Source organism: Chionomys nivalis, chromosome 8, assembly GCF_950005125.1.
Source record: "Chionomys nivalis chromosome 8, mChiNiv1.1, whole genome shotgun sequence".
Taxonomy (NCBI): domain Eukaryota; kingdom Metazoa; phylum Chordata; class Mammalia; order Rodentia; family Cricetidae; genus Chionomys; species Chionomys nivalis.
Window position 1 is genome coordinate 44635754 of NC_080093.1, and position 23018 is coordinate 44658771.

The 23018-nt window shown below is 41.2% G+C and overlaps 3 protein-coding genes across 3 annotated transcripts; all 3 read left to right on the forward strand.

Moving 5' to 3' along the window:
• Positions 1–670: 670 nt before the first annotated feature.
• LOC130880217 (olfactory receptor 4D6) lies at positions 671–1615 on the forward strand. The gene has a single exon (XM_057779157.1). The coding sequence runs from the start codon at positions 671–673 to the stop codon at positions 1613–1615; it is 945 nt and encodes a 314-aa protein (XP_057635140.1).
• Positions 1616–10719: 9104 nt separating this feature from the next.
• Positions 10720–11655, forward strand: LOC130880216 (olfactory receptor 4D11-like). Its single transcript, XM_057779156.1, has one exon. It carries the CDS (start codon positions 10720–10722, stop codon positions 11653–11655), a length of 936 nt encoding a protein of 311 aa, XP_057635139.1.
• A 10089-nt stretch (positions 11656–21744) lies between these two features.
• LOC130880215 (olfactory receptor 4D10-like) lies at positions 21745–22686 on the forward strand. The gene has a single exon (XM_057779155.1). The coding sequence runs from the start codon at positions 21745–21747 to the stop codon at positions 22684–22686; it is 942 nt and encodes a 313-aa protein (XP_057635138.1).
• The last annotated feature ends 332 nt before the right edge of the window (positions 22687–23018 follow it).

The window sequence follows — 23018 nt, forward strand, 5'->3', positions numbered from 1 at the left end:
AATTCTTGCTACAGACAGGTCAAGCACTCAGGTGCAAGGATTTTGATATTAGAGAAGAGGAATTAAGAATTTGATCAGGCACCAAGGGTAGGTGAATCTCATTAAACAGAATTAGCAGGTTGTTTGTTGATACTGGGTTTGGGAAGAAAGGATAGGGAAGAGGGCTCAAAGGAGCCTAACCAAAATCTGGTCAAGGACAATAATTGTGAAGGTGTAAGCAAGCCATGCACTGGTCAGAGCTTCAAAGAAAATCATAATTACCCTGAAGCTCCCACAAACTTTAAGGTGAAAATCAAGATGAAACTGCAGGGTTTTGAAAGCCCTCAGTGAAATGTGTAAAAGGCCTCCGTGTGAAGAAGTTATCCTCACAAGGCAGAGGACACATCATGGATAAATGATCACAGCACATGAACCTCTCCCTACCCAGAATAAAAGCTAAGACTATGCCGATTCTCCCTGCAAACCAAGGACCACCAGGACAAGGAATTTCTAGGCCAAAACTTGAAGACTCTGGTCTAGTTTTCCTACATAGTCATGATTGTCTGAGTACTTTAAAAAGCCTAGTAACAAAAACAATGTGTAATAAATGACATTTTGACCTCATGTTACCAAACTCCAAACCCTACCATATCTTCTCTCTAGGTAGATGTGACAGGAGCTTATCCTAGCCATGGGTCAGATGAACCACACCAATGTGAAGGAATTCGTCTTCCTGGCACTTACTCGCTTCCGAGAACTGGAGTTCTTTTTGTTCGTGGTCTTCTTTCTTGTGTATGTAACAACTGTGCTGGGAAACACCCTCATTGTGGCTACTGTCACCTCTGAGTCCCGTCTCCACACTCCTATGTACTTCCTCTTGAGGAATAAATCCATTCTAGATATTATTTTTTCATCTATCACAGTCCCTAAGTTCCTGGTGTGTCTTTTATCAGAAAGGAAAACCATCTCCTATAATGGTTGTTTGACACAGATCTTTTTCTTCCACTTTGCTGGTGGGGCAGATATTTTCTTCCTCTCTGTGATGGCCTATGACAGATACCTGGCAATTGCTAAACCCCTGCACTATGTAACCATTATGAAAAGAGAGGTATGGGTGGCCTTGGTCGTGGCCTCCTGGGTGGGTGGTGGCTTGCATTCAGTTGTCCAGATAATTCTAATGCTTCCACTCCCCTTCTGCGGCCCCAACACCCTGGATGCCTTTTACTGTGATGTACCCCAGGTGGTGAAGCTGGCCTGCACTGACACCTTTGCTCTTGAACTTCTCATGATCTCCAACAATGGGCTGGTGACACTGGTTTGGTTCCTCCTGCTCCTGGGCTCCTACACCATCATTCTGGTTATGCTCAGGTCCCATTCTGGGGAGGGACGAAACAAGGCTCTCTCCACCTGCACCTCCCACATCATGGTGGTGACCCTGCATTTCGTGCCCTGTGTGTACATCTATTGCCGGCCCTTCACTACCCTGCCCATGGACACAGCCATATCTATCAATAACACTGTCATCACCCCCATGCTAAACCCCATGATCTACACTCTCAGGAACCAAGAGATGAAGTCAGCCATGAAGAGACTACGGAGGAGGCTGGGCCCTTCTGAGAACAATAAACTGGGGTGAGTCATCTGGTGAAGTCCAGAAGCCTAAAGCTAATTCAGTTCTCTGCATCTGCTAGTCTAAGAATAAGAGAAAGCTGGTTCTATATAGCTTCTGTGATATAGATGTCACCATATGCCTTCTATGATATAAACATGCAAATCCATTAGAGGGAATATGAAAATAAAATGAAGAGATGAGACCACACAATGTACACTATCTGACTTGTGCACAGGGGAGAAGTCCAGGAGAAATAAAATCCCATAAGGGCTACTATTCTGTCATCTGTTGCTTTCAGGTCAACCGTTCCCTCACTTCACCCCGTCTGATGCAGAATAGCACTACTGTCCACAAAGTGATCAGAGAATGAAGTATGGTTAATGGTGTGAGCATGGTAGTTATGAAAGTCAGCATTACTGCAAATGTGAATTCAGTGTTCCCTGTTAGCTATCTATCCTTGCATTCCCAAATATACATGTACACATTGGTCAGTTATTTAAAATGATGTCACATAGTGAATTCAGTATTATAAATGTATTTCATCAATTAGTGAAAAGAAAAGGAATTATTTAAATTATGGTGAATCTGGTGTGTGTGTGTGTGTGTGTGTGTGGTGTGTAAAAATCTATGTCTAAAGCCTGGCAATTTTGGCTCACACCTTTGATACCACCAGCACTTGGGAGGCAGAGGCAGGTAAAACTGAGTTCAAGACCAGTCTGGTCTACAGTCTTCAGAGTGACTTCCAAAACAGCCAGGACTATATAGAAACCCTGTCTAAAAAAATGTCTAATCCAGCTACTTCCTATTCTTTGTTCCATTCAACTGATTTGTCCACTGAAATTAATCTTGAAGTTACATATGCAGCTTGTAGACAAACACTTAGCAAATCCATGATGCTATCTCATCTCAACCTCAACTTCCCTTCTCTCTCTATCTGCTCTGTTTTTTCTAAAAACTCTGTGTGCGTGTGTTTGTGTGTGTGTGTGTGTGTGTGTGTGAGAGAGAGAGAGAGAGAGAGAGAGAGAGAGAGAGAGAGAGAGAGAGAGAGAGAGAGAGAACAATCCATGGGGTCATCCCCAAAAACCATCTACCTTATTTGCTGAGATGTACTGATGTTTTTCTCACTAGGTGGGAGCGCACCTACTCTGCTAGGCTGGTGGATCAGTGAGCCACAGGGATCATCCTCTCCCCAGCACTGGAATTACAAGTCTGCACCCCCATCTAATCCAGCTTTTTCATGTGAATTCTAAAGAACAAACTTAAGTCCTCATGCTTAGGAGGCAAGTGTCTTCCTGACTAAGGCATCTCCCCATCCACTTCTAGAACTTCTTTTTTCAATACAAGAGATTTATATTAGCTTAAAATAAATTACCCCCTTTCTATATGTGGAGTTATTTTGCTTTGCAAATACATTGCTATTAAGGACCTACCTTTGGTTAATCATCATTTTGATTATGTTGTTCTTTTTAATTTTAATTTTTTATTACTTTTACATAACAACAACAATTCCCCCTCCCTCCTCCCATTCCTCCTACCTTCCCCAAGTCCATCCTCCATCCATTCCTTTGAAGGGCTAAGGCCCCATGGGGAGTCAACAAGGCCTGGAACACTAACTTGAGGCAGGGTCAAGCTCTCCCCTGCATCAAGGCTGAGCAAGGCATCCCACAGCTGGGGAGCCTACATGGGGTCAAACTACAACCTGTACATGTAGGAAACAATTGTGTGTTTGGTCTATTTGAAGGACCTCTGTGTGACTTTCTGGTGTCTGAGGTGGCTTTTTAGAATCCTTCTAAGGACTTTCAAAAATGAAATAAAACTATATCTTTTGTCTAAATATTAGTAGACTATCCATGACAGTTCATCACAATTAAAAACAAAACGAAACAAAAAACGACCTAAGAAATATCTTCCACCATTAAGGCCTATTTTAATAACACTATAGGATAGAAAGGAACATGTTGGTGTACAGTCATTTACAAATTACTATTGGCTATGTGTTAGAATTCATCCCTAACCCACAGGAAGGATTTCAACTGTGGATATGTAAAGACAACTTTTCTCCCTCTGTGCTTGCCTCATATTCCGCCCTTTTGTCTCCTGACGGCCATTCAAAATTCAGTTTAAAAAAAGATAAGAAAGCTCAGGAAATTCAAGCACATATGAACTATTTTTCTTACAAGGTACCAAATTGTTACAATGAGTAAGATTCAGTCAGAAATGTTCTAGTAGATAATGCCCATGTGTGGTCCTCCCTGACTCCCAGAAGATGAAGCTACCTGTACCCAAGAGTTTTGATCATAGGGCAGTACTTCTTAGTCTTTTCTTTTATTTATTCTTTCCACTTTTTACATATACATACATATCATGTGTACATCAAAGTACTGTATATACATATATGGTAAATTCATTTATATATATATATATACAGTGCTGATAATATCACACACATTATCCTTTCTCCTCTCCCACTCTGACAAACTCCTTCTTCTCAAGAATGTCTCCTATTTTCATGTCTCTTCTTTGTGCCCTACTGAGTTTAATTATGGTTGCTTATATGAGTATAGGTGGGAGATGTTTATTTGAGCAAGACAAACTTACTAGTAGTCACAACACTGAGAATATGACCTCTCTGATGTGGGATTTCCCTCTGGATACTGTAAATATGTTTTATTACCATTGGTTAACAAAGAAGCTGCTTTGACCTACAACAGGGCAGAACAGAGCTTGGCAGAAAAACTAAACCGAAAGCAGGGGGAATAAAAGACCAACTCAGGCAGTGACCATGTAGCTACAGAAGGAGAAAAACGCCAGAATCTTACTGTTAGGTCACAGCCTTGTGGTGACAAATAGATTAATAGAAATACATTAATTTAAGATATAAGAGCTAGCTAGGAATATACCTAAGCCATTGGCTAAACAGTGTTACAATTGTAGTTTTTGTGTGATTATTCGGGTCTGGGAAGGCAGAAAACTAAAGTGCAGTCTCCACTTGCACCTCCCAAAACCCCAGCAACAATATTCTAAGATAAGATAGTCACAGGCCCTGTCTTGAACAGGTTTTATGCAGATAATCACAAAACTGTGGGTTCATGGGTGTAACAGCCAAGTCGCGTCCAGAAAAGAGCAATGCACAGCGCTCTTTCCCCATCCTCCAGCCCTCAAATTCTGTTACCTTTTCTTTGGGGTTCCCTGAGCCTTGAGTGAGCATTACTGAAATCTTGTTCAAGACTGAGGACTCAACGATATTCTTGATTTGTCTTAAATTCTTATCCACTAATGAACTTCATTAAATATTTTTCTTGATGGCCCCACAAAGAAATATCTTACCAAAGATTTATTATGTATCTTTTCATATACCAATATGCATTGAAGAACCACACATTACTGAAACAACTAAGATGGTTTTGCTTCCCCCAAAATCAGTTGTCCCTTTGTCCTCATGAGGAATGAATGGTCCTACAACATTAGATGCTCCCTAGACCAATGTTTCTCAAAAAAAATCAGGGAACAAGAGAATGCATATTTTGTGCATTCCAGTTTTTGAAGACTTTGAAAGATAGCTGTCCTGATTAGCTTTAACTGTCAACTTGATACAAGTTAGAAATATTGTGGGAGAGAATCTCGATTGAGAAGCTATCTATTGGAGATAGATGGTCTTGATTATTAATTGATGTAGAAGAGTCCAGCCCATTGTGGGCAACACCATTTCCTAGGCAGGTTGTCCTGAACTCTATAAAAAAGTTATCTGAAGATAAGCCTGGCAACCAGCAAACAACATATTCCATGCTACTGCTACAGTTCTGTGGCTGTGAAATGCATTCCTTTGTTGGAGATACTGTTGCATGAAATAACAAGTAGGCCTGCTATCGAGGTTCTGCCTTAACTTCCCTCAACAATGGACAGTGACCTGGAGCCATTAGCAGAGTAAACCCTTTCTTCCATTAATTTGCTTTTGGTTTGGGTGTTTTATAACAGCAAGAAAAATTAAACTAGGACAGCCATATGGAATCTTACCACTTCATAAGCCAATTAAAAATATGTTAGTTTAAAAATGGAGACGAGAAATACCATTTATGGCTAGATAATGATGCTTCTGGAAGCTGGGTTATATTTTAAAAATTCAATACCAGGTGGTATACCTCCTTAGAAGCTGTTTCCCAGAGAACTGCCACCACCACGCCCAAAAATTTAGAACAGATTTCTTACTATTCTTTATGGTGTACCAGAAGAAAATGATGATATTCTATTCCTAAAGACACCACAAACCTTTGTTGCAAAATATAGAGAACCCTGCCCCTCCCTTCTTAACTACTGGATAGTGAGGGATTCTGGAGAGGGGTACTTATTGTCTTCAGCTGCATACCCAACAGTGAGCCCGCCAGTTTCCAGTGGATAATTCCATACTCATGGCCACACAGATAGCTCTGGTTAAACTCAATGAGTCACAAAACAAAACAAAAATATGGTAGAAAGGAAGGGCAGTTGACAAGGATGGGAAGGAAACAAAAGAGTGGGTGTGAGAGTAATCACAATTCATTATATACAGGCACAAAATTATCAAAGAAAAAACTCAATAATAAATAATTTGAAGAGCAAAATATGTGGACACTTTAGCTTGCGTACACATAAGTGATTTGCAAGTAATTACTTAGAAACTTGCTAATAGCTCCCACTGGGCCCATGGAACTCAGAACAATGTCCATCCTACTTCAACACTTACATCTAAATTCCCTTGGCTAATTTTCATTAGTTTGGGGTTCATAAAACAGTGCCCATGGCAAGGACAATTTGGGATAGGAGAAAGTCACAACAATGTGACTCCCAAGTTCTGCCCTTCCCATGTGAAGGCTAAAAAGAGTAGCATCAAAGCAGGCCATAGCTAATCTTCATAATACTTTCACCTGCAAACACAATGTTTGCCTCTGTCATCTTCACTGAGGCCTAGCAGTCCAGGCCTTAATGATATGCACTCAGGTTGGACACTGAAGAATTTAGGTAAGGACACTGAGCTGTTGGAGTGTAGAGTGCTATAGGCTGTACAGAATAAGGACCGTGAACAATGTGGCTAAGATGCTGCAGAAATAATTGAAGGTTTAGCAGCTGTAAATAGAAAAGTGGTGTTAAATATTAAGAAGTCAGGAATGCATTTAGGGAAAAAAGCAACAGACATGGACTCAGCATAGCCAAAAAAAAAAAAAAAAAAAAAAAAAAAAAAAAAAAAAAAGGAAGGTTTTACTAGAAAAAAATAATTGCAAAGAAAAAAGAACAGGTTTTGTTCCAGTTTAGGCTTAGGATGATCCTTGAGGATCATGAAATCTTTCACTACAAAATAATTGCCTCCTTTTAGAGCCCTAAATTCTCTTTTGAAACGGTGTCCATTTCAGAGGCAGATTCTTATGCAAACTTTTTTCATGGTTTACTGGGTCTCCCAGACCTGAACCATAAACAGCAATATTCCCAAGCACACAGATCTAGCACCCAAGCTTCTTTTTCCACTTGATCAGTTCCCACAAGTTCGTTCACACAAAAAGAACAAATTGGCTCAAACAAAAGTTTTATACTGAGGCATTTTACATTTTGTGAATGCAAAATTCTTTGTATGAAACCCCTCCTTGGTAAGCAAGGAAGATGATGCTTTCAGAAGAAAGGAAAGAGCCGAGTTAATTGATAGCTTATTGCGTTCTGAGAACTTTACAAACATCACTACATTTATTCTTTACAGAGCTTCATGAAGTAAGTGGTATGCTTTCCCAACTTACAAAGGAAACAGGAGGAACCTAAAACATTCATTCCAGGTAAGAACAAGAAGGAGGAAAAGACAGAATTCTAAGCCAGTGATGTCCTGCTCTTAAACCCTTGACTATTTCCTATAGTTAATACAAGCAAGAAGCCAAGTATAACATGATTAAAGAAATACTTGTAATTTGCATCAGTGGAAAACATCTCTATCTTACATCTTTAAGGTCAAGGTAGAAAGATGAGCAAAATAGAATCTTAGGGTCTGGGCCTTCAGATCAGTGGTAAACTTATTGCCTTGAATACCTGAGGGCCTAGGTTCAATGACTGGAGAGACAAGAGAGGTGACTCAAATTATTTATCTTTATTATTTTTCAAAGTCATCGTTTTCCAAAGCTTACTTAATCTTGCTTCCCAGCTGGACACTGAACTATATATCTGTATGAAGGTGCCGGGTAAGTAAGTCAAATTCAGATGCTAAACCTAAATATAGCTTTCTCCTCTGAGTAAAGGTTTGGCCTTAGTCACCATCATAAGCTTCCTCAGACATTTTTAAGGAATGGAAAATCAAAGACTGGAAGTGAAAGTCATTTGCTAGGTGACATTCTGCATGTCACTTATGTCTATAGCAAATAGTACCTTTCTATAATTGATCTTTAAGCTAGAACAGATTGCTCAGTCCTGACTGACCTGGAGAAAAATACAACCAAAAAAAATTCCCCTCAGTTGAATCTACACTTTCCTCCCCACCCACAACTTAATAAAAGGATCGACATGCTACCAAGGGAAAGGGGATGGCTATCATTATGTCCACCTGTGGTAGGGTGAAAGCCAGAAATCCCAAGTTGAACTGACATTATTCGATATTTCTTCATTGGAAGGGCAAAGAAGGTAATTCACCTTACCATTGGTCTACATTGTCATGGTAATGTTAGTGTGGGGAAGGGGAAGGAGCAGGAGCAAGGGTTTAAGAAAGAGGGAGAGTTGTTCTTCAGACAAATCTACTCACACTGCAGCAGAGCAGTGTGGTGGAGATCTAAGTAAGAAGCTCCCGTCCTGCCAGACAAAGCAAGGTGTCTGATCTTAAAGGTGACCTTTTTTAAGATTTTTTTTATTTCTTTTTTAAACTATATGTATATGTTGAGGCAGTCTGTGCTCACATGAATGCAGGATACAGAAGAGGATATCAGATCTCCTGGAGCTGAGGCTACAAGCAGTTGTGAGTTGTCTGGTGTGGGTACTAGGAACAGAACTAGGGTCCTCTGCAAGAGTAGCAAATGCCCTTAATCTCTGAGACATCTCTCCAAACCTGACCTTAAAGGTTTCTGCAGGAAGTGGAGATCCCGCAAATGAGGGATCAGGTCTACTTAATATATGACCTGTGCTATACAAGCAGATAGGGGAGCAGGGCATGTGTAACTTAAAATACATGGCAGGGGTCTCTCCTTCTCTGAACATGGGAATGGGGCTTGATTAATGTGTGACCCTAGCAACTGGACAGCAGTCAGGTTTCCTCTGACCCTGGAGTGTCAGGGAACAGGATGTGTGTCTGCCTTGCTCACAGACTTATCTGCTTAGGGCCTGGCTAAACCTGTACTTCCCTCTCTTTTTTTCACGTACATATGCCTGGACTGTAGGTATTTTTTAACTAATAAATTTGTCACTACTGCCATTCTTTGTCATCTTTTTATCATTGTTGTCTAAAACCCATCACTTACCCCCTAAATGTGGGAATTCATAAAATGAAATTTAAAACTTAAAGGGTATCATTTGTGTGACATACATAGTATGTTAAGAAGTGAAAGAATTCCATTTCCACTGTGAAAGAATTCACAATTCCACTGTGATGGGAAAAATTTTTTTTAAAAAAAAAGGATGATGGAATTCAGCCCTGGAAGTACTTGGGAAAAGAGAATAAGAAGGTCCTACATAAGTTATTTTTCGATCTGCATGTCCTGAAATTGATAGGAGGTGGGAGATAGTAGAAAGACCCAGGAATGAGGATCTAAGAGAAATTTGTCTTATTTCTACCCTGTCATTGGCTTTCAATATGACCATGGAGATTTTTTCTTTCATTGTGCTCAATTTGGAAGAAGTTTTTTTATTAATTAATTAATTTATTTATTAAAGATTTCTGCCTCTTCCCCGCCACCACCTCCCATTTCCCCCCCTCCCCCAATCAAGTCTTCCTCTCTCCTCAGCCCAAAGAGCAATCAGGTTTCCCTGCCCTGTGGGAGGTCCAAGGACCACCCACCTCCATCCAGGTCTATTAAGGTGAGCATCCCTAGGCTCCCACAAAGCCATTACGTGCAATAGGATCAAAAACCCATTGCCATTGTTCTTCAAAGAAAAACATATAAGCATCCTCCTGAATATTAACCTTCATCAGGCATTGTGCTCAATTTGGTATCACTAAAGTAAGATAATATCTATCCCCTTGAGCCTCAGAATGATGCTAAGAAACATTGTATTGAAACATATCGCAGTTTCTAAAATATATATATTTTAGATATATATGTGGATCCCTAGTATGCTATTAGAGAGTGGCAATTTATTCCAGTGGCTTTTAGATAAATAGACAGACAAACAAACAGATAGCACACACTTGAGAGTACACATGCCGGGCAGTGGTGGTGCACGCCTTTAATCCCAGCACTCTGAAGGTAGAGGCAGGTGGATCTCTGTGGATTCAAGGCCAGCCTGGTCTGCAAAAGGTAGTTCCAGAACAGGCTCCAAAGCTACAGAGAAACCCTTTCTCGAGAAGAAAGAAGAAGGAGAAGAAGGAAGAAGGAAGAAGAAAGAAGAAAGAAGAAGGAAGAAAGAAGAAAGAAGAAAAAGAAGAAGAGAGTACACACATCACCATCACTGCCAGGGTAAGCAGTAAGCTGGAGGTCAGAGGACAACTTGCCGAAGTCTGTTCTCTCCTTCCACCATGTAGGTTCTGGGAAACAAACTCAGGTCTTAGACTTGGCAGAATGTGCCTTTACATATTAAGCCATCTCACCAAGCCCTCAGTGTCTTTTTAAACTATAGAAATAAAATATAATAAGATAGGACTATTTGGATTTACAGAGCTGAAACCCAGAACCTGATTGTGTACCCTTATATAAGGCTCCCTCTCTCAGAGATTCTGGAGGCAAGTTTTAACAAAATCCACCAGCACGCACCATGTACAACATGAAAACAAATTATCTACTCTAAGCTACAATTTGTGCTAATAATAGAGCTGAGATAAGTAGGATCGAGTGCTTTTTCCAGGCAACAGCAAGAACATGCAACAGTGACAAAGTGGATATGTGTGCATGTTCTGTCTCTCCAGAATGCAAACTTTACTGATTCAGAAATCCTAGCATTTCCTCCAAAGGTGCATACAGAGGAAGAAATGTCATTCAATGGCGCTGAGAAACCACACCAAGGTGACTGAATTTATTTTTTGTGGCATTACCCAATCTCAAGAACTGAGCTTACTCTTATTTTTCTTTTTATCTATGGTTTATATAACAACCGTGTTAGCGAATGTCACCATCATGGTCACTGTGACCTGGGAGTCCCGCCTCCACACCCCTATGTACTTCCTGCTCCGCAACCTCTCCGTCTTAGACATCTGTTTCTCCTCCATCACTGTTCCAAAGGTCCTAGTAGACCTTCTCTCAAGAAGAAAGACCATCTCCTTCAATGGCTGCTTCACTCAAATCTTTTTCTTCCACCTGCTTGGTGGGGCAGACATTTTCTCTCTCTCTGTGATGGCATTTGATCGTTACATGGCCATCTTCAAGCCCCTGCACTATGTGACCATCATGAGTAAGGGGCGGTGCACAGCCCTCATCACGGCTTCCTGGATGGGGGGCTTTGTTCACTCCATTGTACAGATTTACCTATTGCTCCCACTCCCCTTCTGTGGACCCAATGTTGTTGATGGTTTCTACTGTGATGTCCCACAGATTCTCAAACTCGCCTGCATTGACACCTTCGATCTTGAACTCCTGATGATCTCAAACAATGGCCTGATCACTACACTATGGTTTGTTCTTCTCCTTGTATCTTACACAGTCATCTTGACAATGCTGAGGTCACACACAGGGGAGGGGAAGAGAAAAGCCATCTCCACCTGCACTTCCCACATCACTGTGGTCACCCTGCACTTCGTGCCCTGCATCTATGTCTATGCCCGGCCTTTCACTGCCCTCCCCATGGACAGAGCTGTCTCAGTCACCCTAAATAGTATTGTTCCTGTCTTAAACCCAATGATCTACACTCTGAGGAACCAGGAGATGAAGACAGCCATGAAGAGACTCAAGAAAAGACTCATACTTTCTGAGGTAGAATAGATCCATGACTGATTGTGGATATATAATTGAGTTCTTTTTCTTCTAACATTGGAACTTGGCTATGCACAATAACTGATAACTGATAATAATGTACACAACCCATATTAATTCATCAAAGACAGATAAGCTTTAGAAATTATAATTTTTGAGAGCTGGAAGATAATACTATATACATACTGCATGTTGCATTGTTTCCTTGTGGGAGCAGCTGAAAGCAACACACTGATATTTCTTTAGGAAGATGTGGGACTAGTCCCAAGATGAATACAAATGTATACAAAGAATACATGTGAATTCATGTTATCTCATATTTACCAGACCTGACTTTGTGGCATGATTTTATCTAAGATTTACTAGCAAGAAATTATGTGTTAGAAAAATAACATATAGCCAGGCGGTGGTGACACACGCCTTTAATCCCAGCACTTGGGAGGCAGAGGCAGGCGGATCTCTGTGAGTTCGAGACCAGCCTGGTCTACAAGAGCTAGTTCCAGGACAGGATCCAAAACCACAGAGAAACCCTGTATCGAAAAACCAAAAAAAAACCAAAAAAAAAAAAAGAAAGAAAGAAAAATAACATATAAAAGATTGTAGCGAGCTGCATGGAGCCACATCTGATGGCAATGTAGAGAGCTGCGTGGAGCTGCCCCTGATGGTACTGGCTTCCACCCTCCGCGATCCCAAAAGCGAGCGCTCTCTGTGATAATCAGCTCTGAATATTGGCTAAGGCTTGACTTATGCTATTATCACGCAATGATTGTCAGCTGCTTGCATATGTGTGAACCTATGGGCAGTGCCCACCTGGCAATCCGGGGTTGGCAGCCTGTGCCTTTTTAAGGGCTGGGAGAGGTTTGCCCAGTGAGAGAGGGAAAGAGAGAAGAAGGAGAAAGATTACTGTGAATAAAGTCCTGAAAACTGCTGCAAGAAGAGCTCCGGGTTTGCGTTTTCCTTGCTAGTCGAGGGTGGACGCGACAAAAGATAACATAAATGTGAAAGCTTATGCATAGCTTTTTAAAGTCTGGGTAAAAGTGATACTGAAAGCAGAAAGAATAAAACAAAACATCTAGAAATGAAAATAATAATGAACTGAAAACTGAAAAGGGATCACACATGGACAGAGACATCAATGATGTGATTAAGAGACATGGAGAAGAAAGTGGATGAATGTGATAGATGCTAAGTATGACAGGAATTCCTCCAGAAAATAGTAGAAATGCAGAAACACCATATTAGGAGATAACAGTTGAGAAATGTCCATAATTGATGAATTACACAGGTGCCTGGATTCAAAATATATCAAAACAGAATACAAAACCTGAGCTGAAATGAAAAATTCCCTGTGAGTACTCAATTGCACAGTTAAGCATGCAGAAGAAAGAATTAAACAATTTGAAAACATAGTCACTGAAATTGCACGGTCTGGACTTGCAAAGTACACCTGCATTTAAGAATTCAAACTTAGGGTCTCATGGTTGTTAGGCAACTGGGCTCCTTTCCTGCCTTCCATGATACTTTCCTTCTTATTCTTAAATAGAATTAAATGAGGCTCATAAAATACACTCTAGGACAGGAGTGTAGCTCAGCCATATAGCATTTATCCAGGATGTACAAATTACTCCATTTGATTCCTAAAGTTGACAACAAAAATACTTCTAAACTAATCTCCATTGTGCATATTCCTCAATGTCTTTCCATGTAACCAATGAAAACTGTTGTATTAATGAGCTAATGGGTCTACCTCACTGTTTTGTGACTGCCTCCCCACAATCTCACTATATTAATTCCATTTTCATCAGCGTGACCACCTTCCTCCAAATACTCCTCATCCTCACAGCTGGAGGGACGGCTGAGTGGTAAAGAGCATGCGCTATACTTGCAGAGACCTGGGTTTGTTTGCCAGATCCCATGTTGTCGAGGGAGAAATCCAAGGGGTCTAACATTCATATTTACTTGCACACACACACAACCTGTCATTAAGTAAATAAATATTTGTAAAGCTCGCCACTCTTTCACTACCCTTTTAGAGATAATATGCCGTTGGGGCTAACAAGATGGCACAGTGAAGGGTGAGTGATACTCTTGCAGAGGACTTGAGTTCTGTTCTCAGCACCAACGTTAGAAAGTTCACAGATCCCTATAGCTTGAGCTCTAGATGGGTATGATGCTGTTCCAGGGTCCACAGGGTCCACATCACTCATGTGCACATATTCATAATTTAAAATAAATACTTTAGAAAGAAAGAATACTTGCAAGTGTGTGTGGGTCTAGCCTCAGCTCAGGCTCAGGTTCTGAGGTGGGGAAGGGGCCTTGGCACAAGGACAATTCTGACCCTCAAGTAGTTTGTACTCAAGTGGCCCTGAATATCTTGAGTTGTCTTTATTTATATTTTAACTGCATTTTTTCTACCAGGCTTACATGAACAGTTTTATTATTGGCTCCTATCTTTGAGCTCCCAAGGTCCAAATGAGGAGCAGAAGGAGGGAGAACATGAACAAGGAAGTCAGGACCACGAGGGGTGCGACCACCCACTGAGACAGTGGGTCTGATCTGTTGGGAGCTCACCAAGGCCAGCTGGACTGGGACTGAAAAAGCATGGGATAAAACTGCACTCTCTGAACATGGCAGACAATGAGGGCTGATGAGAAGCCAAGGACAATGGCACTGGGTTTTGATCCTACTGCATGTACTGGCTTTGTGGGGGCCTAGCCTGTTTGGATGCTCACCTTCCTAGATCTGGATGGAGTGGGGGAGGACCTTGGACTTCCCACAGGGCAGGGAACCCTGACTGCTCTTTGGACTGGAGAGGAAGGGGAAGGAGGGTGCGGGGAGGGGGAGAAAAATGGGAGGTGGGGATGAGGCAGAAATTTTTAATAAAAATAAATAAATAAATAAATAAATAAATAGAAAAAATAAATAAATTTTAAGGAATACATGTTACAAGGAGTTGGACCACTTGTTTGACCTGGCCACCCAGCTAGCTTACAGTCAAAATAACCACACAGAAACTGTATTAATTAAAACACTGCTTGGCCATTAGCTCTAACTTCTTATTGGCTAACTCTTACATATTAGTTTAACCCATTTCCATTAATCTGTATATCGCTACGTAGCAGTGGCTTACCAGAGATTCTAACCAGTGTCCATCTTAGGCGGAGGATCTATGGCTTCTCTCACTCTGCCCTTCTTCCTTCCAGCATTCAATTCTGTTTTCTCCGCCTACCTAAGTTTTGCCCTATCAACTAGGCCAAGGCAGTTTCTTTATTCATTAACCAATGAAAGGAACACACAAACAGAAGGACCTCCTACACCAAATACATTGTAATCATAATGAAAGGTTTCATTGTTCCCTTTTATGCTTTCCCACCCCCTGCAAAGCCTTATTCTAGACAGAGAGTTTAGCATTTTTGCAGACTTAACTAAATATCAAGCCAGACACACCTTCTCTTACAGCACTTATGTGAGCTGGCAGCTCCTTGCGGTTACAAAGTTAAACAATAATAGGCATGGGCACAATGCTTTAAGGACAACTATATTCAAACCCAAATGTTGCACAAATTCTAATTGGTATTAATAATAAAACCCAGAGTCAAAGTCAGGTTAATGCTGAAGATCAGAGAAACAGAGCAGCCAGCCACTAGAGTGTTCTAACCTCTATCAATGCTCAGATCAAAGGGGCAATCCTCAGACTACATCTCCAGACTGTATCCTCAGATTGCACCTGAACTTCTGTCTCCTCCAGCTTTATATTCCTCTTTCTGCCCAGCCGTATCCCTTTCTGTCTCCACCTCCCTAGTGCTGGGATTAAAGGCATGTGACTCCTAAGTACTGGGATTAAAGGGGTGAGCCACCACCACCAGACTTTGTTTCTCTTTTAGACTGGAGCAGTTTCGTATAGAGAAGGGTGGCCTTGAACTCACAAAGATCCTTCTCCCAGTGCTGGGATTAAAGGTGTGTGCCACCACTGCCTGGCCTCTATGGCTAACTAGTGGCTTAGCTGTTCACTCTGATCTTTAGACTTACAAACAAAATATAACTACACCCAAACAATTCTTTCAAGTCTGCAAGATATGCTTTTATATAATTACCTTTTGTACAAGAGGCTTCTATGTCTCAATCGCGCTGTAAAAGGCAAATTTTGATCAGGCACTCTTTTCCCATCCCCCTATGCCATACTTCTTTCGTCAATATAAACCCTGTGTATGGTAAAGATGGATCTCTCCGTCTTATATTTTACATTGCATTATTCCCATCAGAATATACTAGATCCTATCATTGCTTCTATATGCTTGGTGCCCAGGGAACTTACTCTCAACATCAACACACTACATGCATTCCTGAGGCTTTTTTCTTAGTCTGCGTATGCATGCCTTACTCTCCTTTCCAGAACTGTGAGCGTGGTTAATGTTCCAAGGGTTGTTTTCTCATATGTACCCAACTGTCTCTATTGAGTCAGAAAAGTTCCCAGGATTAGGAGCTGTAGTTAGTCATTCCAGATAAGAGATTTGAGAAACATTAGCCACCAGTGAATCTTAGGGAAAATGTTAGAGAAAGGACAGGATTTCAGGGGAAAATTACAGCTGTTGCATGTGTGACTGACAAAGTAAAACTAAAAACTGCCCAAAGAATCTGCAATATAAAGCCAAGTGAGAGTCCATGTCCACAGGTGTTTTGCCCTGAGGAATTCTATCAGACAGGTAGTGGAGACTAGGCCGCATGGCTCCTAACACAGGTGTTCATTACAAAGAATCATTGATTGGTCTGGTTCGAGGCCTCCACGATGAGACTCCTCCCCCTTTTTTTTCTTTTCTTTTTTCTTTTTTCTCTTAAATTATATTGTGGGGGGGGGGACTGCTACAAGGGCAGAGGGCAGATACAAAGTGACAGGAAATGAATGGGATGGAGATGCATGATGTGAAAGACACAAAGAACAAATAAAAAGCAAGTTTTTTAAGAAGGAAGAAGGCATCACTACTAAGTTGCTTTCTACTTTTAATTCTAGTTTGTTTTGTTTATGTCTTATCATCTAAGTTAATTCCACAATTTAACTTTCTTTGTTTTTTATGAGATGGTCTCTCTATGTAGTCCTGCCTATCCTGGAACTCACTATGTCAAACAGACTGGTCTTGAATTCACAGAGATCCTTCTGCCTCTGCCTCCCAAGTGCTAGGATTAAAGGTGTGTGTCATCACATCCAACTAATTTAATTTATCTTAAAATACCTTTAACTTCCCACTAGAATGTCAGAGGGATATGTGTCTGTCTATTTTATTCCCACAGGTGTGTGGAAATAGGAATTAATGACATATTAATCAGAGTAGGCGTCCTGTAGCTCAGGCTATTCTCTGTCTTGCAGCGCTGTGTAGGATGGGCAGTAATCTTCTGGTATCCTACTTGGAGTGCTGGCATTACAGGTGTGAACCACAGTACCCAGTTTATGCAGTATTTGAAACTGAACGCAGGGCATCATGGATGCTGGAGAGGTATTCTTCTACCAAATGAGCTATATCCCCAGGCTTCAGTGATGTCACTATTGGATGAACACTAAATTTTATGTGTTCTGCAGGCTGAATATAGGCTAGAGACTCCAGAGTTCCTATAACATTGCTGGTTCCTGTTTGGTTGAATGGTAGTTCCTGTTTCGTATTTGTTTATTTATTGTTCCAATTTTTTGTAACTTTATTGAATATTTGGGAGTTTTACAGTGTGCACCCCGATTCTCTTCACCTCCAGGTCCCCCCATATCCCTCCTCCTCCCTGCTGTGCCCCCCACGAAAGAAAACAAAGCAAGGTAAGCAAGCAAACAAAAGCAAGAACAAAAACTCAATAAAACAAAAGTCTCACTCAGAAAAATCTCTGCTTCTCCTTCTTTTCTGCCTCTTCATCCAACGTGATAGCATTGGAGGTTTCAGTGTTACCTCTTTATCCCATGAGCTTGACTGGTTATAATGTTCATTGCAATGAGTAACCTGTCTGATTCAAGGTCTGTGGTTTTGGTACACCATACTCACTGGATCCTCACTAGAGTTCCTCTGGGTGTATTCTGTGTCTGCACCGAGTCTTGGAGATCTTGAAGGTATTGCTCCACAGAACCAGTCCCTTCACGAGCTTCAGCAGGACCCTGATGGGGTAGATTCTAGGGTGGGTCAACCCAAGGCCATGTTGGGTCAGATTGAGCCGCCGGAGACATCCACCTCGAGTGCAGGAGTGAAGTTAGCTCCCCTATATGCGTGCCCTCAGGGAAGATTCATCTTCACCTCTGGTGAGAGGTGGGGGCCCTCTCTCTCAAGTGCAGGGACCAGTTCTCTGGTTGTAGTGGCCAGGGAGAGGTAACGTCAGTTTTCTCAGGGCAGTGAAGGGATGGGGCCAGATCAGCATGGCCTTCTGATTTCATCTCACATGGTTCCTAAGGCCTCCTGAGGGGACACTGGCCACAGACATCAACATAGACCCCAGCTGCTGCTGGGCCACGGACCCAGACATGGCCCTTGGCAGCAATTTGGACCCAAACAACATCCTGGCTCTGGGAGGAAGGCATGGCCACTCAGGTGAAAATGGTTCCGGCGACTATGTGGCCATCACTTTGTTCCAATTTTATTTTTATCTTCAAATGCTATTCTTACATAACAAATATAATGGCATGTTTATTCAAATTCTTCTTCAACATGGTGTATTACATGGCCCAAAGGCTCCTCTCCTGTCTTATTATGCTTCATTTGTGAAACCATTCATCATTTTGACAAGGGTACCCTTGCCTCTTCTACCTGTATTGACCCTGCTCCTTTCTTCATAACAGTTGCTCTTCATTAACTACACTAGATAAATATCTGGAAAAGAAATAAAAAAAAGTCAAACTAAATGTTTGTCTAACCCTGGATCACTGTAATGGAACAGAGTTCGTGGCCCTAGAAATAGCAACAAATAGGTTCGGGAGCCTCTATGTTTTCTGCTCGATGTGAAGAGTTATGAGACCACTAGAGGCCCAATCTTTCTAAGCTCTTCACAGCTTCTTTTCACGTGACGAGGATATACATATTCAAATGCACATCTTTCATGCTTTTGGGAAGATGAAAAGAGAGAAGTTTTTAGATATGTTTTTGGCATGCTTTATCAAAGCAGAATAAACTGGAAATGTGGGGATGGATTTGATTGCTCTCCTGTCGTTAGACAACCTGGTCACAGACATTGTAGTGGGTTTTTTTTCCATAACAGGTCACTGTTTCTTTATCAGTGTATCTGTCAACAACAATTTAATAATTACCACTGAAATTTCATCACCACCAGTGAAACTCGCCACTTCAATTCCACATTCTTGCCTGAGAGTTCCCCTCTTTCTAACTCTCGTAATAGGCCTGAGACTAAGGGATCAGGACACAATAAATGATCCCAGGGCAAAATGTTGAATACACAAATCAAATAGTCTCTTCTATGGCCTCTCAGGAATTCGGACACCAGCCAAAATGTGTCGATGTGTGTGTGCGCGTGCATGCGAGTTTTGATAGCATTTTAATGAGTCCCACTGAAACTACATCATCAAAACCAGAACCAGTTACTGCTACGTTTCTGCCCAATGACATTCCCTTTGTCATTCTTACATTAAGCTTGAGGTTAAGGGGTTTGAGCATAAGACAGAAACACTGTCTAAGTTCAAGAACCTTAAACAGGCAAATCCTTGAGTTTGCCATCCCTCTCCTGAAAATGGAGCAAGGACAATGAAATCTTCACTAGTACATTTTTTTTCAAAAATTAATGCTGTTGAATGCTGCACCAAATAGCATATGATTTTCACTTGAAGTTTTAGGATGAAAGATAACAGGTAAAGATGTTTAGTAGCTAGCTATCTAACAGTAAGGTTGGATTGATGAAATTCAAATGCTGTCATTGACTATGTTTAACAAGGTTGACTTTGAATATTTTCTAGGGATATTCCATATTTCAGGCCAAAGATGATCATCTCACTGACAAGCACATCAGAGGTGGGTGTCAAGTATTGGTAGTATGAATGTATTTAAAAGGATGTAGGATTTGGAATTTGTTGAGAGTCTTTCAATTGCTTACTGTGTCACTGCTACATGTTAAAGCAAATGTAAGGAGTTTCTGTCAAATGAGATGCTTCAGCCAGATGTTTTCAAATGTCCCTGTAAGACAATATGTAAAACTATATAGCCTGAAGTTGGAGGTGAGGGACAATGCACATCCATTCTGTTTGTATATCCTCCTGATTATGCAAGCCTGCTTGCATGAAATACAGACGTAGGAGGTAGTGGGCTTAAATCACTCATTCGTTTATCAAACAATATCTAAGGAGCATGGAATGCAACTGAGAATGAAATTTGTCTGAATGAGGTGATGACTGAAGGGATGGTCTGCTTCCCAGAAGAGTCCCTTCCCTGTGTACTCCCTACACTGATGGACTGCACTGCTTTTTGTATTCTCTGCATGGCTGGTGTTGGTTTTCCACCTCTGTTATTCTTCCAGACTGTGACAATCTTTGTCTCCTTTAGAAACCCTTCCCACACCAGCCCTAGATAGAACGCTGCTGTGGTTCCCATGGCTGTGGATTGACTTAAATACCTGTGTTTCCACCAGACTGAACATTTTTCCAGAGGAAAACTTCGCTGCACTTGTATATGCATTCTGAGTGTAAGTCCAACCTCCGCAGTGCTGTAAGCACCACAAATGTGTGAGAAAGGACTGAAGGGCTAAATGTTTACCTCTGAAATTCCTAATCAATTCAGTGTGAGGGATGCAACTGAATCTAACTTGAGGGAGTCTGGCTCGATTTTCTGAACATGGTCTGCTCTACAGCCTTACTTACTCCTACAGATTTGTAATACACAAGGGTGTTTTTATGCTAACTCCAGATTTACCTGGAAACTTTACAATTCTTTAAACAAGTAACTCATTTAAGACTTTTTTCTACTATCTTTAACTCTAAAATTGACTTGAAGAAATAACACAATCCAACTGAATTCTTGTACAGTTGCTGTTGTACAAACGGCTTTGGAAACAAACATAATCATACTGAATTGCACTTTCACAATGTAGCAGTGCATTGAGTTTGGGGAAAATAGTTCACCTTTCTTCAACTACTAGAAATAATTAAAATCCCCTTCTTCATAGGAATACACAAGTGAGCCCTTCACAAGATACCTCCATCTTTGAGATGAGAAGATTGTCCAAAAACCCTAACTCCACAGTGGCTCTTCCTCAGCAATCTACAAATGGATGTGATGATGATGATGCAGACAGGAGAGGAGAATGAGGACCACAACAGGAGAGGGAAGCAGATCTCCAGTCGGTGCCTTTCCTTTGGCAAAGGCTGAAATTGGGAACCCACAATAAGTCACAGGAAGCTACATCCTTCTTCAGTCCTCTGGCCTTCCATGTGAGTCCCCCTTGACTCCTTTTTTTCCCTGATTGCTCAGATCAATATTGTCCATAGAATCCACAGTGGATAATTCAGAACCCCCACCACCCAGCTAATCAGTGGCAGAATATGAAGGAGTAAATTCAGTGCTACACTGTCCTAATACAGTGTTCAAACTCCCTCCCTCTTTATAAGTACGGCTCTCCTTTCAGGGAAAAAAAAATCGTGTTTCAGATATCCAAAACTTCCACATGTCCTTTGTCCAAATGTGATCTGTATAATGTAAAAAATTAATAACAGTGTCAACACAATGGGAACAAACACAGGAACCTGAATATGGCACTATGTTCTTAGAAAGTCAACTTGTAACCACCATAGTAAGATAACTGACCAAGAAATATGAATAAAATTTATTAAAGCAGAAAACCCGTGATAAAGCATTAAACTGTACCTCAGTAATGTTTTCCTTTTAGAAGATGATGCTTAAGTGTCAATACTTAATATATTTTCTTTCCTAACATTGTTCTGTAGGGAAATAATAACTCTTTTGTGGGTGTAATTTCATTTGATTACCAAACTGATTACAATATTTAAAATGCAGAAGACTTGATCACTTTTAAGCACTATGAAAAAGCAGAACTCAATTTCATCCTAGGATTTTACAAAAGCAAGATAAATACACAGAGGCTTGAAATAAAACAGTTCAGAAAGACACTGATTTAATGGAGATGGAAAACTACACCAGGGTCAAAGAACTTATTTTCCTTGGCCTGACCCAGAGTCATGAAGTCAGCATGCTGCTGTTCCTTTTCCTTCTCATGGTGTATGTGACAACTCTGCTGGGGAACCTTCTCATCATGGTCACCGTGACCTGTGAGCCGCGCCTTCACACCCCCATGTACTTCTTGCTCAGGAATTTGTCTGTTGCCGACATCTGTTTTTCCTCCATCACTGCACCCAAGGTCCTGGTGGACCTTCTCTCAGACAGGAAGACCATCTCCTTCAATGGCTGCCTCACTCAGATGTTCTTCTTCCACCTTATTGGAGGAGTGGATGTGTTTTCTCTGTCAGTGATGGCTCTAGATCGATATGTGGCCATCTCCAAGCCCCTCCATTATGTGACCATCATGAGCAGAGGCCGTTGCATTGGGTTAATAGTGGGCTCCTGGGTGGGAGGCTTTGCCCACTCCATCGTGCAGATTTCTCTCTTGCTGACACTTCCATTCTGTGGACCCAATGTTCTTGACACTTTCTACTGCGATGTCCCCCAGGTCATCAAACTTGCCTGCACAGACATCTTTGTTCTGGAGCTGCTGATGATTTCCAACAATGGCCTGGTTGCTACTCTATGGTTTATGTTGTTGGTGGTATCATACACAGTCATTCTGATGATGCTTCGGTCTCATTCAGGAGAGGGACGGAAGAAAGCCATCTCCACCTGCACCTCCCACATCACTGTGGTCACCCTGCACTTTGTGCCCTGCATCTATGTCTATGCCCGGCCATTCACTGCCCTCCCCACAGACAAAGCCATCTCTGTCACCTTCACAGTCATCTCCCCTCTGCTCAACCCGTTGATCTACACTCTGAGGAACCAGGAGATGAAGTCAGCCATGAGGAGGCTCAGAAATAGACTTGGACCTTCTAATAGAGAAGAGCAATAGCTCCTTCCTGTAACCACATTTGAAAACATTTGTATGTAAAATAAAATTTATTCTTTATACTTATCATTTCTCTTCTCACAGTGGCCTTCAACAATCCAAAAGACCTCAAACTAACAGTTCTAATTCTTCTGTATATTTTCAGTGCGCCAAGTATTGTCTCATAGAATCACCAATTAAATCTCAATGGAATCTGTGAATTATGGAGAAACAGATACATAGAAAAAAATCATAGCACATTACAATAATACTTTAAGGTTTTGCTTTGGATTTTGTTTTGTTTTCTAAGACAAGTTTAATTTTTGCAGTCCTATTTGCTCCAGAACTCTTTATGT

Excerpts from the sequence above, each read along its gene's own strand:
- LOC130880217 (XM_057779157.1), top strand. The coding sequence starts at position 671 with ATGGGTCAGATGAACCACACCAATGTGAAGGAATTCGTCTTCCTGGCA.
- LOC130880216 (XM_057779156.1), top strand. The coding sequence starts at position 10,720 with ATGGCGCTGAGAAACCACACCAAGGTGACTGAATTTATTTTTTGTGGC.
- LOC130880215 (XM_057779155.1), top strand. The coding sequence starts at position 21,745 with ATGGAGATGGAAAACTACACCAGGGTCAAAGAACTTATTTTCCTTGGC.